We start from the raw sequence: 19,458 nt of genomic DNA on the forward strand, positions 1-19,458 counted from the left end.
GTCGCACTCTTCTTCTCCTCTGCTCCCTGTAAGCAATGAGAGATACCACTAGATTACCAGGCTCCACGATCCTGATGTTCTCCTCCTGCAAGATCAAAGAGAGAGACACATGGGTTAGGCACATGTATCCTAAGAACCTCTCTTGGTTAAGTCTGAAGGTCTCTTCATGCATGCAGGAGAATACTGGCCACCCAAGTGTGTAGTGCACTTCGTGGCTGTCCGAAACCCCACTCACTTCTGCATCACTCCACTTAACCGATTAGCAGCAGCTTCAGCCACTGGACTACATGCTGTGCTCAGCTCAGGTGCAGGCATTCTGCTAACCCACACTTCAAGGCTGCACTATTAGCCTGAACCATGAGGGATAGTGGCCCAAACCTTCACAAAGACATTGCAAGAGGCTCTGAGTCAGTAACTGCACCATGGCCACCTTTCACAAGGGTTTATACAGCTTGCCCAGTCGTCCAATTGTTCTGCTGCTCTCTAAAACACACATTAATTTGGAGTCTGCACCCAAGGGGTAAAAAGTTCTGGAGCCATTGGTGGTACATTCATGCTTTTGTGTTGCTTGAGTGGGCAGAAATGCTTCAGAGGCCTAACTCCAAGCATCTCAATGGAGCTGCTGCAGAACGGTCTCAGCTGTGGAAGAATGCTCACTTTTGACAAGCTTTTCCAAGTGCGTGGCCACTTCCCTCACCCTCTACATCCCCTCCACTCCCCAAACCCGTGTTTGTGCAGCTGCTTCAGTCTGTGCTGTTTTGCACCCCCACTTCCACCCCCGGCCCTACCTGCACTGGAGCCCTTGCCCTGACAGCGCACTGAAAGCCAGCTGGAAAAAGTGACTTGCTTGTGCCCCCCTTTACCCACCCACACCACCCCCCACCCCCCCACCCACCCTGAATGCACAATGCCTCTTCCTTGATGTCCTACAGGCGATCGTCACGAGTGCTAAGCAAGGTTGTGTGTATTCACTTCAGAGTTCCCTTCAAATTCACCGCGGCTCCTTCAACATCACCTTCCAAACCCACAACCACTACCACCTAGAAGGACAAGGGCAGCAGATAGATGGGAACGCTACCACCTGGAAATTCCCCTCTAAGTCACTCACTATACTGATTTGGAAATATATAACCGTTCCTTCACTGTCACTGGGTCAAAATCTTGGAACTCCCTTCCTAACAGCACTGTGGATGTACCTACACCACATGGACTGCAGCTGTTCAAGAAGGCAGCTCTTGATCACCATCTTCTCAAGGGCAGTTAGGGATGGGCAATAAATGTTGGCCTAGCGAGTGACATCCACATCTCATGAATGAATTAAAAAAAAAGTTTTGTGCAAGTGAAATCATGTTTGACTAATTTATTGAGTTCTTTGAGGAAGCAACAAGTAACATAGATAAATTGGATGCGCTGTACTTACATTTCCAGAAGGCATTTGACAAGGTGCCTCATCAAAGGTTACTATGCAAAATAAAATAATGTAGGCAGTAACGTATTAGCATGGATGGAGAATTACTTAGCTAACAGGAAGCAGAAAGTAGGGATAAATGGGTCATTTTCGGATTGGTAACATGTGACGAGTGCCACAGGGACCAGTGCTGGGGTCTCAACTATTTACAATTTATATCAATGACTTGGATGAAGGGTCCAGATGTATAGTTGCTAAATTTGCTGATGACACAAAGATAGGTAGGAAATTAAATTGTGAAGAGGACATAAGGAGTCTGCAAAGGGGTATACATAGGTTAAGAAAGTGAGCAAAAATCTGAGGTACAGAGGGATCTGAGTGTCCTGGTAGATGAATCAGGAAAAGTTAATGTGCAGGTACAGCAAGTGATTAGGAAGGCAAATGGAATGTTGTCATTTATTGCTAGGGAAATGGAACATAAAAGCAGGGATGTTTACTTCAGTTGTACAGGGCATTGGTGAGACCACATCTCAAGTACAGTGTACAGTTTTGGTTTCCATATTTAAGAAAGGATATAAATGTGTTTGAAGCATTTCAGGGAAGGTTCACTTGATTGATACCTGGAATGGGGGGAGCTGTTATGAGAAAAAGTTAGACAGGGCCTGTACCCATTGGAGTTTAGAAGATTGAGTGGTGATCTTATTGAAACATATAAGATCCTAAGGGTACTTGACAAGGTGGATGCTGAAAGGTTGTTTCCCTTTGTGGAAGAGGCTAAAACAAGGGGACACAGTTTGAAAATTAGGGGTCTCCCATTTAAGACAAAGATGAGAAGAAACATTTTTCTCTCAGAGGGTTATGAATCTTTGGAACTCTCTCCTCAGGCAGAGGTAGATATGTTCTTGACTAACAAGGGAGTCAAAGGCTATCTGGGGTAGATGGAATGTGGAGTTTAGGCCACAATCAGATCAGCCATGATCTTCTTGAATGGCAGAGCAGACTCAAGGGGTCGAATGGCCTAATCCTGCTTCTAATTCGTATATCCGTCTATTCATATGTTTGGAAAACTCTTGCTGCTCAAGCCCTGTCTCACATCAAATCCTGTTCACCCATCACGACTATTCTTGCTTATCTACATTAGCACAAACTTAAAATTTTCATTCTTGAGTTTAAACTTCTTCATGGCTTTGCTCCCCACTATCTCCATAAGCTGCTCCAGACTACAAACACTGTGCCTCCTCGAACTTTCCATTCTTCTGAATCTTTTGTGCATCCCTTGCACTCATCTCAGCATTTGTGACCATATCTTCAGCCATCCAGGCCCCAAGGTCTGAAGTCTCTTACTAAACCACCCTGCCTCTCGACTTTCTCCTTTAAACCCGTGTGTTTGACTAAGTTTTTGACCTTATCTCATGATTTTTCTTTCTCTGTCTTATCTCATTATATCTCTGTGAACGCCTTGAGAAGTTTTTCTATGTTAAAGGCATTAAATAAATGGAAGTCACTATTGCATTTGGTTAACAATATACTTATGTCAGGCCAGGTATGGAGTGATAATGAATTTCTTTCAATGATAATTTTGTTGTTGGTATATCTTGCTTTCAAACACAACATAAACATTTTCCTTACACTACCCGATCATCAGCAGCTAAAGATCTCTAAAGCACAGCAACTTAAATCACCTGTATCTAAAAAGAATTATCATTGGCAATTATCTTTTGTTTCTTAATATCTCACCAACTAAAACCAATTCACAACTGTATCTCCTAAGCTTTCAATGTCAGACCTTCTCAAATGAAACTAGCCACGACTGTCGAAAAGACTCAAGTTCACTAATGTCCGTTAGGGAAGGAAATCTGTCATCCTTACCTGGTCTGGCCTACATAAGGCCCCGGATCCACAGCAATGTGACTGACTGTTAACTGCCCTCTGAAATGACCCGGTAAGCCATTCAGTTCATAGGGTAATTAGGGATGGACAACAAATGCTGGCCTTTCCAGCAACACCATCCCCACGCTGCCCCCCCACCCCCCAACCTTCTCCCGCCCCCCCCGCCCCCCCCACCCCAAATCGCATCCACAGATCAAGGAATAAAAAACAGCTTCCTGAAATTCAAAGCCTGGTATTTCTGTTTAATGGTGCTGGTATTTTCAAAGCAATTCCCTCTATACTCATGTAACCAATGCAAATGTTTGCAGAATTTGAAGTGAAAATTGTCTTTAGTGTACATTATGTTTCCGTGATCTTTAGAGCTAGTTTTAAAAATCAATTGCTCGAAGCAGGTCCTGTCCCCAAATCCAGCCATACTTCCAGGGTGAATTAATCACCAACGGGAGTTCTTGCTTGTTTGCAAGCCCTCAAGGGGAGTCCAAAACTTGAACAGTTGTATTTGAATGCTAGGGTAGGTAATAGGTAAAAGGTCTTGAATTAATTTACCTCAATCTAAATGAAAAATAGTTTTGCATAGTTTTCACAAGTCATCTTCAGTAATTTAAAATCAGTTTACTCACAAGTGGTGGATTAACACTGGGGGCAGAACTTTACCACTTTAGTCCCTGCTGCATTGGAGGGACCATGTTTGGGTTTGAAACCTGACTCCCTGCACAGCCCGCCCGGCAGTTGCTCTTTACCAGAGCAAACCAACTGACGTCCCACCTCTGGATTCGCTGACCAATTAAGGGTGGGGTGCCGGATGATGTGTCCATTCTGTAAAAGAAAGGATTTCTACCTAAAGGGATCTGACACGCGTCTGAAAAACTCAGCGGCAGCTGGAATGGGGAGGAAACCGGAGAAGGCTGCACCTCCACCCACCCTCCCCACCCCCTCCCCCGCACCACCTGGGTCTCTCACTCCAGAGGTCCTGCTTTGGGGTTTGAGGGACTGCAGCGTGTGTGCACAGTCTCTCCAACCAGCAGGTGTAGATCAAAATGCTGGGGAAGTCAGCAGCAGGAGTTGCACAACACCATTCCTTAGCACCTGAAATTGGCACTTAAATGTAATCCATTGGCTATCATTTGTAATTTTTAACTCATTACAGCATCTAAATGCATGAATTCTTTGGCAGTGAATCTTGTCTATGGCGATTACATTTAAGTTAGGAAGTTTTCTTTTGACTTTCTGCTAACGGATGTTCAATTGTGAATCTCAATATGTTGTTAGAATTGTTACTAAAAACAGATTGCGGCTGCCAGAACACAATTTGCCAGGAAACACTGGAACATCTTTACCTTTCTTCATGCTTGTAAATGGCAATGTGTACTGACCAAGCAAATCATTCTCACTGAGAGGATTAATGTCTTTTACTGTGAATCGTACTAATGCCAGTTCTGGAACTTGAACACAAAACAGCAAACAATCATTCCAATTGGGGTAGCACCCTAAAAAAAAAGCAAGAATAAAACATTTTAAGAATTCTGTTTGCTGCAGTCAGAGCTCATGGGGAATATTTCACAGCCCCCTCAGGTGGGTTTGCAGGTGAAGGGGGTTCCCGTAAAATACTGCGGGTGACTTTCTCACCACCTACCCACCTGCTCCTGACCTTGCTGCGATTTTAATTGGGGGGTGGGGGGGGGGGGGGGGGGGCTGTGGAATGAGTGAGGCCTAGGACAACTCACCTGCCCTCGCCCCAGTTGAGGCCCTTAAGTGGCCAATTAATAGCCACTTCCTGCCCCGGTTGCAATTGCTCAGGTCTCATGTGGGAAAGGAGGAGGCTTCTTCATGGGCCCCCTTTTGCAATCATGTTCCCCACCTCGCATCCCCACCCCAGGTGGCCCTTCCTTGCATGACCTTTGCATCCCATTGCCACCCGCCTCAGCCCTCTCACCTCAGGGCCTCAGGTCCTGATTGCGCCATCAGCCCCCCAGACCCACTTCCATCTCGCTCCAGGCTCTTCTTCACTGGAACTGTATGTATTCTCAGCAATGGCCACCACTCCCGGTGGGAACTGTGATGACTAGAGAGCTTCCAGGCAATCAGATTGGTCAGCAGCTCTCGGAGGTGGGATTTCCTGCCCAGATGGGGGGGGCGGGGGGGGGAAGAAGGCCTGCCTCCAGCCAATTAACAGAGTGTTAAGTGGCTGCAGGGTAGCCATCGGAAGCAGGAGTGAGTTCCCCGCCACTTCTTTCAGTGGCAAGGTGGGAAACCCTCCCAACCATTAAATACTAACCAACATGAATGGAGAATATGTCTACTAGAATAATAATATTCATACTAAGTGCTTAGCTTCCCACAGTTACACTAACTTAGGAAATCTGACCTATGGTAATGCATCCTGTATAAAATTTGCTCTGCAGCCCTCTAGAGTCTTTCAGTGATAACAGCTGCATTTATGTGTCAATGGGACCTGTCAGAATGTGTGGCTGCCAAAGAGAAGAGAAACAGGCATAATTTTTATTCTTGGTTTCTGTACTGTTTTCTTTAATTCTTTTCCCAAAGCAGGGTTTTCCTGAGGTTCACTATGAGTCAGCTATAAGCACAGCACATTTAAACACCAACAATGGGAAACATAAGTCACTGAATTCTCTATATTTCCAAATATTTTCACGCATATAAGCACACACTGCTATCAGAGAGTAACAAACATCAAGATGTTCATTGACAACTGATGTCAGTTTACCTAACATTGAATTGGGTGCTTTTAAGGCATCATTACACCAGGAACAATGAAGAATGAAGAACTGTAGTTATAGGGGGAGACTTGAGAGAGTGGAACTATTTTCACTAGAGATAAAGAAAGCTAATAAGACCTTGAATACATTTTTTAATTATAAAAGGGTTTGCTGGAATAAATAGGGAAAGGGTAGGGGAGTCATAGAAAAGGAATGATCAATTCAAAACTGAGAGAATGAGAAGAAATGTTTGGAAAATGTTCTTTTATGTTGTTGTTGGAACATGAAATGTTTTACCACAAGGTATATTTGAGGCAGAAACCATGTTCTCTTTCAAGGGAAGGACAAAGGGCTGTGAGGAGAGAGTGGGGGTTAGTTTTGAATGGATCTAAGCAAATAGCCAGTGCAGACAAAAAGAGCCAAATGGCTTCATTCAGTGAAGTCAACATCTATGGTTCTAAGTGATGATTGTTATGTGACCAGACATCTACAAGTCATGTAGATATCATGCAGTAGCATCAATGAAGCATGGTTTAAACAAAAGTGAAAAATTACAAAGTTTTTATTGTATAAAAGATGGTTTTTGTGTTTTGACCTTTCATTTGGGAAGTATTAATTTGAATACTCACCTCTGAAAATGGGACAACACAGAGCAGCCAGTTTTAAAAATAGTTTCCCTCATGTTTTAATGCAGCAACATAGCATCGTTCACATGAAATTCATGCTTGAAACTTACTCACTCCCTCACCTGTGCAAGGTAAGACCTTGGTTTGTTGTGCTGCACTGTCTGAGGGTACACCATAAATTTCTACACGTACACAGGCATTAACTGCTATTTTACTCGGTGTTCTGCAGATTGGTAGGTTCTGACCACTAATGATCTATACAAAAAGAACATTGATCAGTCATACAGTTTAGGCTGTATCCACAAGTAGCATTAGTTTAGAGGGATCTTTTGGTGATTCTGCACCTCCGTCAGGGACCCTTCCTCAATAGGGCTAGGCTAGAGAATTGGTGCAAAGCTAATATAACCTTATCTCTGATCTCTGCTCCTCTCTGCCACAGCTCAGGACTGGGAGTATGGAAATAATTAGGTTTGCCGTTACCTTTACAGAGAAAAAACTAAACAATGACATTTATATTTACAGGAAATCAGATATTCTTCATCAAAAAACAAAGTTTTTTCCCATTTATGATTTCTAACTAAATCAACAATGTCTTATTTATAAGCACATATGCATTTTGTTATAAACAGCAGAGTAAATGTTCCCCCAAAGTCAGCTTACTCCTCATGGAACACAAATGGTTCAAGCAATAATGACTAATAGATGTGTAATGATGATTAATGATGAGTCATTATCACATAGAATTATATAGAATGTACCAAACAAAAGCAGATCATTTGGCCCAATTACTCCATGCTGGCTTTAGCCCCATAACCTTCTATTCCTTTCTCCTTCATATCTTTATCTAGACTCCCCTTAAATTCACCTCAACTACTCTGTGTGGCAGCAAGTTCCACATTCTAATTACTTTCTGGGCAAAGGATCTTCTTCCTAAATTTCCTATTGGATTTATCATCACCTATCTTATGGTTATCATCCCTAGTTTTGGTCTCCCCATAAGTCAAAATATTTTCTCTATACCTACACTATTAACTTAAAGACCTCTCTCAGGTCACCTCTACCACCACCGCTAATTCCACCACACCCCCTCTCCACCCCCTCAGCCTTCTTTTTTTCTGGTAATCATTCGGATAATTGAAAGCCTTACTGGATAGGTCTTAAATAGGTTCTTACTTTATATTATGCCTAGGAACAACTACCTTCATTTCATAAAGATGTACATGGAGTTGTTAGGTGAGATAAATGATGTGTTTACACATTCCTCTTCAATGATCACAATTGATTGTATTTCATTAATCTTCAAAAAGGTCTTCCATTATGAATCATCTTTGTTGCTGCGTAATAAAAAGGTTAGCACTCTAGCAATATGCAGTTCTAACCAGTTAATCACGCACATATATAGAAAGGCAAGAGGGGACGAAAAGGGCATTGTCAACCCTTTGCTCCATCACACAAAACAGCCAAAGGCCTGGCATACGGCTGCCTGACCATCCTCTAAACCACAGATGGTAAGTGGGAAGAAAATAACTGGATCAAAAAAAGCATTATCTGCTCTCCCAGTGCATACTAATAATGTTTATACATTCCTTGGTACTGGCACTCTAAGCCTAGTATAACTGACTAAACTTGTTCCTATGTTTGATACAATTAGTTAATACAAACCTGTATTACAATGATCGTTGGATCAACACTCTGATTAGAAGCCAGTGGGTCAAATTTGGTGTCATTATTCATGAATATGGGTTTAAGAACATAGCCGCATCCTCCATTGTCCTGAAACTTGCCTCTGTTGAGATCCATGCCCAATCCAGGAACCTCATAATTTAAAGCAACTATACACACACACACACACACACATAAAAAAAATCAAGTAAGGTTTAGGTAACTATAGATAAAATAGTCTGGCTGCATTGACATAGTTTTTTTCATCAAATATTATTTTAATTCCTCCACCACCTCCTCTCCTGGTAGCCCACTGAAAGGCTGATTCAACCTGTGGCCACTCATACTTACCAAATGTTCTCCAGTGCTTCACCCAAGTGAAAATCCTTCATGTGTGAACTGAGACAGTGGACACTGGTGAGTTTATTGATCACAGAAAGGGATATCACAGCCAAAAGTATTGCTTCCCTTCATTTGACTTCCATCTGAGTTAATAGAGAAATGGGAGCCGTGGCTGGACAAGGAATTCCCTTGACTAGGGACAATAAGGCCAATTGAAACACATCTATTGCCCCTCCAGCTGAAATCAGCTAGCTCAGTACTGATCCAGAATCATACCTTAGACCTCTTCTGCGAGCTTAGCGCTAGACAGTCTACTAAACTGCCATCAAGGAAGTTCCTCACCCAGATTTTCATTAAGGAGAGATTGAGTTATGAAGCCAGTCTGGAGAAAGTAGGTTTAGATGTCTACGAGATGATCTTGTAGGGGTATATTAAATAAAAAGTAACTTGCATTTATATAACATCTTTCATGAACTCACAACATCTTACAGTGCTTTGCTGCCAATTCAGATCTTTTTCTGAAGTGAAGCTATTTTGAGCAGTCAATTTGTGTACAGCAAGGTGTCACAAACAGCAATGTCATAATGACCAGATGTCCATTTCTGTGATGTTGGTTGAGCAATAATTATTGGGATATCAGGGAGAACTCCCCTACTCTTCTACAAATAGTGCCAGGCCTCTTTTATGTGCCCCTTAGAGGGCAAACAGGGTCTCAGTTTAACTTTCCTTCCTTTCTCTTTCAGCTTTTGCCAAGGCACATGGGGTCGCAACACACCTGGCCGATCACCCTTCATATGGCAGGCAGTTTTACAGCCGAATGATGGGGCCTCATTTTAACATTTCATTCAAACAAAATGGTCTCTAACAGTGCAGTACTGCCTCAGTGCTGTGCTAGAGTGTCGATCTAGATTTGTGTTCAAGTCACTGAGCAAGTATTCTGCTGACTCAGAGGCAAGACTGCTACCCAAGTGTGAGCCAAGGCTGAACATTGAGATAGTTAAAGGTCTATGAGAAATTTTGTACCCCATTCAAGTTCAGTATTGCACTTTAGCCGATCTCTCATTTTGTTTCCATATTTCTTATTTATTCTTTGCTGTGTTAAATTTTTTTTTGTCCTATGAAAGTTTGACAATTTCTGTGACCTTTTAATGTGGACTGGTGCTGCAATCTGAAGGCATTTGTTTGAGATTTGACTTCTCCACCCCGAAACATTTGATCATTTTGCTTGGCCAAGGCAATATAACCTACAATGTAGGCATTCCACTGTTCTCCACAGACAACAGATGAAGAGGAAATGGACCAGAAGCATCCAGTTAGTGGCAAACTGTTTAATGGGTCTACCCCAGTGACGATGAATAGGTTCCAATCCATAGGCTAATAAAGATTAGAAAGTAGTTCAGACAAGTATGCAGCTGGTAAATGAGAAAGTGTATTGAGCTAATTCTCATCCCTATTCCTGGGTAAAGGAGAAGTTGTTCAAGTGAAAGTGTTAAATGTTCATTTGCTAACATTCCACAACAAAACTTCAAAGCCAAAGTACTTTTTATAGCTTTAGGAAGACCAGGTGTAAGTTCATAAAGTGATAGCCAACTGATTGGTTCATGTATGATCCATAACAGCCATTCTTGAAGTAAATATATAGTTATATTACATATGAGGTGAAGGAAGTGAAGCTTACCCATTTGACAGCCAACATTCCAGAATTCATGAGGTTTGTAGTTGGAAAAATTTCTTCTGGCACCTGCAGAGTAGGTTCTTGTAAGGAATTTTGAATTGTGTACTACAAATTCAGAAGCTGGAAAAAAGTATATTTAAAGTTAGTTAAAACAAATACATAAGCACAATTAAATATTCACAAAGAAATGCTTTGCATTTCTTTATATTTGAGTTTTTTTTCTTTTTTTACACCTTTCTCTGGCAGTCCCACACGAGATCATTACCTAATTGAACGGACAAGCAATGGACCTACACTCAGGCCTCTATTGCACTGTTCTGTTGGGCAATAGCTGAAATGATAAGGAGTAAACCAGGCTGACCCACTACTAATCCCCACACCACCGACATGCACAAAGGCTGAGAACTCAACAGGTGTAGCAGTATTCTAGCACTGTACTGCATCACTACACTCCTATCCATGGTACTCTCTCTGAGTTCTCAATTAGCTTATTGGATATTTTCACATATGTGCAGCTTCAGAAAAGAAGCCCATTAACATACTTTGGCCCATGGTAAGATTAATTATGAAGACAGCTGACTCGACAACTTTATTAAAGTACTGGCTCGGAAACTCAACGGCTGCACCACTCCAATATAAAGAGAAAATTCAGTAAATAGCAGCTGGTGCGCAAATAATATCAGAAACAAATTGAAAATAAAAGAGTGTGCTCCTATTGTAATCATTCAGAGGAAATTTCAGGAGAACAGAAAAAAATCTGAATTTAATATACACTGACCTGATTGTTTTACTAACTTCATTGCTCCGTGTTCAGAAAATGTATTGCTTTCATAAAACAGCTGATGGTACAGTGAACGTTTGAAGTCTTTGAAATCTACTGCCTTTGAGTACACGATAACATTTGAGAACTCCATGGCGAGTTTAACCATATTTTTCTGCAAGATGCAAAAATAATGCCACAAGATGACAAAATAGTTACAAGGCAAAAACAAAAAGCTAAAAGCTACTGCGGATGCTGGAAATCCAAAACAAAAACAGAATTACCTGGAAAAACTCAGCAAGTCTGGCAGCATCGGCGGAGAAGAAATCAGTTAACGTTTCGAGCCTTCATGGCCCTTCGGCAGAACTGGAGCATAGTTAGAAGAAGGGAGAAATATAAATTGGTTTAAGGTGGGTGGGGGGGGGGGGGGAAGAGACACATTGAGGGTGTGGTGTGATGATTGTGGAGATGAGCAGATAATCAAAAGATGTCACAGACAAAAGGGTCAAAGAGGTGTTGAAGGTGGTGGTCTTTGTCTGAGAAAAATGCTAATTAAGAATGGAAGACAGGATATTCAAAGTACAGCTCTAGTGGGGGTGGGGTGGAAAGACTAAAGGTTTTAGTTTTAGATTTAAAAATAATGGAAATAGGTGGGGAAAGAAGAATCTATATAAATTATTGAAAAAAAAAAGCAGGTGGGGGGTAAAGAAACGGGGTGGGGATGGGGGGAGGGGGAGTTTAAGATCTAAAGTTGTTGAATTCAAGGGGGGTGACGGCATTCCGTAGGGATCGTTCCCTCCGGGACACCCTGGTCCACTCCTCCATCACCCCCTACTCCTCAACCCCCACCTATGGCACCTCCCCATGCCCACGCAGAAGCTGCAACACCTGCCCCTTCGCTTCTTCTCTCCTCACCGTCCAAGGGCCCAAACACTCCTTTCAAGTGAAGCAGCATTTCACTTACATTTCCCCAAACTTAGTCTACTGCATTCGTTGCTCCCATTGCGGTCTCCTCTACATTGGAGAGACCAAACGTAAACTGGGCGACCGCTTTGCAGAACACCTGCGGTCTGTCCGCAAGAAAGACCCAAGCCCCCAGAGGGGGCTGATTGGCTGGTAAGTCAAACCTGATTGGCCGAGGTGTTGCCACGGAGAAAGCAATATTATTTAGTTCCCCGTTGTCTTCTCCATGGCAACACCTCAGCCAGTCAACTTACCTACCATTGAGCATCCTTTTTTCTTGTAGTATAAATTGTTGCGATCGTTTGAAATTTGGCATTCTTCCATTTGTCCTGATGAGCACAAGATGGAAAGCTTCGGCAACATGTCTCACTTTTCAACAATATACAAAATGTTTAGAATGACAAAACAAAACCTTGGGTGTATCTGGGAATGAAACTGAGATAAGTGGCAATCATGAATAAAACTTTCCAAGCATGGTAACAGCAGTTCAATTGTTCAATATTCAAACTATTGAGTTGTGCTTTTCTCTTTCATCTAATGCAGCCACTCTGGAGGTGCAATAAAGAAATCATTTGGCGTTTAATGAAAAGAGTCACCAGGTACTGCTGAGATTCTGCAAGACTGGGAACAAGTAAATATAATAGCTTTCTTTCAAACAATATGACAAATGGTCCAGGCGCTGACAAATTAACCATTAATAGCAGGCAAAATATTGAAAGGGAGCAGTAGCAGAGAGCAATAAAAATGAGAAGCCAGCATGATTTCAGAAAGGGGGGCAGTCACAAGAGAGATATATTTGAAGAAAATTATTCTTGGTTAATCTATCTAGAAAGATCCTATAATCCTTCATCATTGTAAACATGGCATCTTAAAAGATTCGCAAAATAGGTGCAACCAAATGGAAAAGCCTGAGCTGAGGATCCCATTGCTTCTGACCTCTAATGAGGTTTGTGCAATTGCACCATGAGAGTCTCACATCCCTCATGGCAGTTTACCACCATTGATTTTGCAATTGTTAGCCTCCTCCCTCCACACACCCCCATACCCATTGCACACCTTCACTATCAGCACATGGAAATATAAAATATGCCCGATAGTTCCCAGTCTTTCATTGGTTGAAACCAAATTTCCATCAAGGCTGCAACATAATGGCTCAGATCTTCCGGTCTCTGGAGACTAGACGTACTCTGGTTGATACTCTATACCCACTTGGAAGTTGACTGGGAAGTTTCAATTTCCAATAGGCAACTCCCTTGCTCCTGGGGACCCTTTGTAAAAGTCTCCATCTCTGAGTTACAGTCGGAGACATTGGACAGTTCCAGTTTACTTACCTGGATAGTTACCCAGGAAATGTTAGAAAGTAAAATCCTAGTTTAACTCCTGTGTAACTATACAACTGACCCCGCAATCACTCACCGTGAGCCCCCGACTCCACCCTTGACCCCCTGACTACCCCTCCTGATCTCCCAACTACCTCTCCGACCCCCCCAACTTCTCCCTCGAACACCCAACACTCTCCAGACCCATCCTGACTAGCCCCTGACTCGACCTGAATAGCCCTGACCATCCAACTACTCCCTCACCACTGACTCCCCTTCTGACCCCCTGACTCCCGCCCCACCCCCCAATCCAGTCTAACTAGCCCTCAGCCCGACCCGGCCAGCCCCCACCACCCAACTCCCCTGCAACCCCCTGACTCCTACCCAACCTGACCTCACTAGATCCCTATCCACCTACCCACGCACCTGCCTACAACCCTACCCAACTGCCACCCTACACAGCTGCCACCCTGCCGCCCTACCCACCTATCACCCTATCCACCTAACATCTTATCCAACTGCCACCCTGCCACACTACCCCTTAGCCACTTATCTCACCTACTTTACCCCCTTACCCACCCTACCCCCTTACACACTTATCTTCCCTCAGTAGCTTTTCAAAGAAGCTTTGGGACATTTAAGCTCTTACCAGAATACAGTGGATGGTGCTGTAAAAATGGGGCATGGCTAGTCTTCCTCCACTGTTCAGGAGCTACACTGAAACTCTTCGAGCGACTGTACGCTCCACGTTTCTGGAGAATCCGGGATTGGAAGCTCCAGCCAGAGATGCGGAGCTCCAGTCTGGCAGAGAAAAGTAGAAGTGGAGTGGCAAACCGATGGTGATTGCCACTCCTCAGAAGATTCAGGCCCATACTCCTCCATTCCAAATCAATACCTCTGGTTCCCCAACTCAATCTAATGCTTCACACAGTTGTGAAAAACACTGGATTCTTGGCTTATTCATAATCTGCAATACATTTTCCTTTTTTTATTGATCTTGTCTTCTTTAACATTCACCTTGAGCTGTCCTCCTTCAGTACTGAGATTTGTCTCTCCAATACACTTGAAATAGTCTCAATGCTACAGGTAAAGTAGATAATGCGATTCTTTCACATATGGTTCTCTTTGGCTACACAAAGTTCTCAATAAAATTGCACAGGAAATCAAGCGAAGAGCTTTTAACTGGATACCAAGCAGGAACAATTGTAGAATCACAGAATCATTACAGTGCAGAAGGAGGCCATTCAGCCCGTCGAGTCTGCACTGCCTCTCTGAAAGGCATTCTACCTAGTCCCATTCCCCTGTCTTATCCCCGTAACCTTGCACAATCTTTCTTTTCAGATAGCAATCCAATTCCCTTTTGATTACCTCGATTAAACCTGCCTCTGCCACCCTCTCAGAAAGTTTGTTCCAGACTCCAGCCACCCTCTGGGTGAAAATATTTTTCCTCACATCACTTTTTCTCCTTTTGCCACTTATTTTGAAACTATGCCCTCTAGTTCTTGATGCTCTCTTGAGTGGGAACAGTTTCTCACCTATTTACTCTGTTCATACCCCTCAGGATCTTGAATACCTCTATCAAGTCTCCTCTCAGCCTTCATTTCTCCAAGGAAAATGTCCAGTCCCAACCTTTCCAATCTATCCTTATAGCTACAGTTCTTCATCCCTGGAATCATTCTTATGCACCTCCTCTGTACTCTCTCCAATACCTTCACATCCTTCCTCAAATATGGCACGCAGAACTGGATGCAGTACTCCAGATGAGGCCTAACTAGTGTCTTATACAAGTTCAACATGACCTCCTTACTCTTGTACTCAATGTCCCTATTAATAAAGCCTAAGATACTATATGCTTTATTAACTGCTCTCTCAACATGCCCTGCCACTAATGAGATACTAATGAGAAATTTAAGGCACGATTTTAAACCCGCCTCCCTGTCAGGAGCAGGGTAGGCAGGTATTTAAAATAGTGATTGGGTGCTTCCATGGCCATCATTGTGGAAGGAGAGCCCCTGGCAGCCACAGCTCTCAGTGGGGGTGGAATTAAAGGAGGCTTCACTGGCCCCCCCTTCAGCCTCAACATGGGATCCATCCACTATCAGGAAGGTCCCAGAGGCATATCCATTCTGCTCTCAACCGGCACTTGGGTGCTAATAATTGGCTATCTGCCTGTGCCATGTTTGCGCACGCTGCATTTCATCTGCTGGATTTTCAGCAGCAGAACCCCTTAACTATTTCAGTAACAGGCTCCAATGACACCATTTGGTCCCATTGTGAATTTAGCAGCTGATCTGTGCTGGTGATGCCCAGAGCCTAAGCCACCAGGGAAAGCTGGCAGGGAGCAGGTTTGTGGTCAGAAGAGGGCCAGGTAAGCTGCATTTTCACTTTATAAAGGTTTGCTTGGGGGCCAGGAGAAACTCACTTCTTTTAATTGTAAAGACTTTACTTTTTGTTAGCTTGAAGGAATTGAGTCCATGTTGAAAATGATATTATGAAGCTGAGTAGGTCTATGAAACAGCATGATGGGCAGAATCTTATCAGTTGTGCAAAGGCAGCTTTGGAGGTGGGAAGGAAAGCAATTTGTGAAAGTTACATGTCAGGTCACCCAGCTGGCACAGGCAGATAGCCAATTATTAGCACATATGTGCCTGGTTGAGAGCAGAATGTAAGTGCCTCCGGGATCTTCCTGATAGTGGATGGATCCCCTGTTGAGGCTGAAGGGGGGGGGCCAGTGAGGCCTCCTTTAATTCCACCCCCCTGAGAGCTGTGGCTGCCAGGGGCCCTCCGTCCACAAGGAAAGCCTTGTGATGTGGCCACACTCATTTTCACCGATTTTCTAATTTTTCATAAGACTCCCTCACTGTTTCCTCCCTACATTTGCAGCACCACCTCTCCCAGTGGGGCTGTAGGGTTCCCCACAGCCTCAGGTGCCCTGCTTTGCCCCCAAGCCTGCAGAGCCCATCCACCATCACTAATTCAAGGAGGCTCCCAGAGGCTGCCTGTTAATTGGCTGCCTCAGGGAAGATTGCGCAGGTGGGCATGACTCAGAGACCATAGGGGTCAGGATCCACATATGATTTCTTTGCCCAAGATATTAAGGTGTTAAGATTCTACCCAATATATGGTTTCCTTCTTTTTGCTTTGACATTTTGTGGGCCAGGGTTGTTTTTTCCTTCTCCAAGCCAGATATTTATTGCAAGTTTCTAACATTTCATATGTTGGAAACCTGCAATCTCCATGTCCCTCCTTCCATCAGCCTGTTTGCTCCTCTCGCACCACTCACCAGGTACCCACTCCCACCATGTGTAGTTGATCCAATTTCTGGAACTCTTTTTTCATTGGCTTTGGTTCTCATTAATATAACCATATTGGCTTCGGATTGTGGCAGTTGAACCCTATGATTTATGTTCTGTATGAAAAGGGACCCAATTAAAACATTTTCCAAAGAATCCACTCCAAGCATGGCAGTGATCCTCATTAATGCTAATTGACTTGCTGTGCACATTGGACTAAAATACAATACTTCCAAAAGCAAAACTATGAACCCAAAGGTTTTGAAATATTTTAGAAAATAGCTGAGTTGTCTAAAGTGATTGTACTCCAATCTTCCAATTTGTTAAATTAGTGTTTCAGTCCACTGCATTACATCCATATATCATAAAACATGTCATGGCATTCAAAGCATTAAATGTACTCTTGGCCATGCTTAGAATAATAGGGCTTATTGTTTTGTAGCTTTTAAGAATATATGAAAAACAAACACAGTGGCATTGAGTAATGAAATATATGGGTGCCAACCAAAGGAAATATGTTTCAGCAAGACAAAGAAAGTAATTGTTTTTGATTGAAAGTCTTTGTGGGCAATTTCAAAGCTAACTATCCTCATACCACTCAGTTCAGCTAACTGTTTTATATTTATTTGTTGGATACATCATGCACGATGTCTCACTCATTGGGGAAAATGACACAGTAATATAAATTACAAAGGAATGTAAGAAGAATAAATGTCAGTGAGGCGGTGTAATCTTTCCTTCAAACTGAAATCTGAAGACAAGCAAGCATTTTATTAACTTCTGAAAATAATGGAGGGGCTTGTATTTCCTCAAGTGTAGAAAATTAAGGGATTATCTAATTGAGATGTTTAAGGTGATTAAAGATTTTGACAAGGTAGATAGAATCTATTTCCTGTGGGGAGAATCAAGAACATGAAGCATTCAGGGGTGATGTCAGGCACACCTATTCACACAAGGGATGGTGACAATCTGGAATACTCTTCCCCCAAAAAGTTTTTGAATATATAAACATACAAATTAGGAGCAGGAGTAGACCATTTAGCCCCTTGAGCCTGCTCTGCCATTTGTTAAGATCATGGCTGATCTGATCATGGCTTCAACTCTATTTTCCTGTCTACCCCCCAAACCCTTTGACTCCCTTGGCAATCAACAATCTATCTAAGACAGTCTTTAAAATATTCAATAACCCTGCCTCCACTGTTCTCTGGGGAAGAGAATTCCACAGACTAACAACTCTCTGAGAGAAAAAAATTCTCCTAATTTCTGTCTTCAATAGGATACTCCTTATTTTTAAACTGTCTCCCCTAGTTTTAGTCTCTGTCATAAGGGGAAACATTCTCTCAGCATCCACCCTCTGTTAAGTCCCCTCAGGATCTTATATGTACCAATAAGATCACCTCCCATTCTTCTAAACTCCAACAGGTACAGGCCTAACCTGTCCAACTTTTCATCCCAGGAATCAGTCAAGTGAACCTTCTCTGAACTGCTTCTAATGCAATTATATCTTTTTTTAAATTCTCTACACAGTACTCCAGATGTGGGCTGGGATTTCCTGGCCTGCCGAAAGTCAATGGACTTTTCGCTGGTTCACCAAATTTTCTGTCCCACCTGTGATGCCCAGCCATGTGGCAAAATCATCCCAGATTTTCACTAAGTGCGGTAGCGGGCGGGAAAACAACATTTTAACTGCTGGTCGCAATGACAGTTTTTCATGCCGTATCATCCCAAACCCGCCACATTAAATATGCATTCCTGGGATACACGCCATTTCAATGGCGGGTAGGCTCCAATTCACCTGTCACGCCGTCACCTTGCTGCTTCATCACGCCACATTTAAAGTACAGACGCGGGCAGTGCTTCCAGCCCAGGACTGCTGCAAAGAAGACATGGCCCAGAAAGGCAAGAAGACTGCAGCCTCCGAGAGCTTTTTGGATGCCTTGGAGGTCTGCTGTGATGTCTTTTACTCCCGCTCTAGCCACAAGAGTGGAGCAACATTATCACTCCGGCTTGGTGGGGGATAGCAGTGGTGATCAGTGCCAATGCTGCACAGAAGAGGTTGGCCATCCAATGCAGATAGAGGATGAATGACCTCATCCATGCAGCCAGCGTATGACAAACATCTCATCACTCCAAACTCACACATTCAAGCCCATCACACATTCACTGGCATCTCACTCACTGTCAGCTCAAAGGACATCACCGCCCATTCTCACACACATACTCTCACATGTCCATCTGGTCTTATCTCCTCTGGAGACTGCCTCCTCAGCCCTCACCATTTTGAGGCCACTTGCACAGTTCAACATGTACTCCCACACACATCCTGGGCTACCCTCCTTCCCCAGTACAGTACTCACCTTGCAGCCTCTTGCCTTGCCTGAGGCCACTTCTCCCCCTTCCCTATGCAAGCCCTAGCCCTGCAGCCATTGAAAAGCCACCAACATATGGCTGGTCTGGTAGATAGAGACCTGCCCGTGAGCCTCCCTAAAGGTAATGTGATGCTGTCTGTGAAGCCTGGCACTGATGACTGTGAGTGCTGACTGAAGCAAATTAGGCAAACAAACCTTGAAGTCCCAAGTGAAGTGTAGCCTGACAAGTGCACACCTTATATATGCTATTGTGAAACACACTGGCATGTTTTCAAGCTGATGTAGGCAGACGATCCAGTGGGGTAGGTTGGGGGTGAGTCTGGTGGGCTGGCCTCATAATAAGAAGTTGATATATTACAATGAGATTCCTGACGTCTGATGGCAGGGGATGCGGCCCGCCATCTACGGGCTAGGTGGACAATCGCAAATTGGTT

The 19,458-nt window shown here is 43.4% G+C and overlaps 1 protein-coding gene across 1 annotated transcript in view; it reads right to left on the reverse strand.

Moving 5' to 3' along the window:
- The window catches only part of LOC144687437 (1-phosphatidylinositol 4,5-bisphosphate phosphodiesterase zeta-1-like), an 80,704-nt gene that overhangs the window by 12,608 nt on the left and 48,638 nt on the right, over positions 1–19,458 (reverse strand). Inside the window, exons 7-11 of the mRNA XM_078553585.1 lie at positions 11,099–11,255; positions 10,324–10,440; positions 8,304–8,473; positions 6,752–6,896; positions 4,636–4,785 (exon numbers count right to left, since the gene is read on the reverse strand). Of these exons, the coding sequence (XP_078409711.1) occupies positions 4,636–4,785; positions 6,752–6,896; positions 8,304–8,473; positions 10,324–10,440; positions 11,099–11,255 (739 nt within the window). The remainder of the gene's footprint in view (positions 1–4,635; positions 4,786–6,751; positions 6,897–8,303; positions 8,474–10,323; positions 10,441–11,098; positions 11,256–19,458) is intronic.

This window comes from Cetorhinus maximus, chromosome 12 (assembly GCF_964194155.1).
Source record: "Cetorhinus maximus chromosome 12, sCetMax3.hap1.1, whole genome shotgun sequence".
In the NCBI taxonomy this organism is placed as follows: domain Eukaryota; kingdom Metazoa; phylum Chordata; class Chondrichthyes; order Lamniformes; family Cetorhinidae; genus Cetorhinus; species Cetorhinus maximus.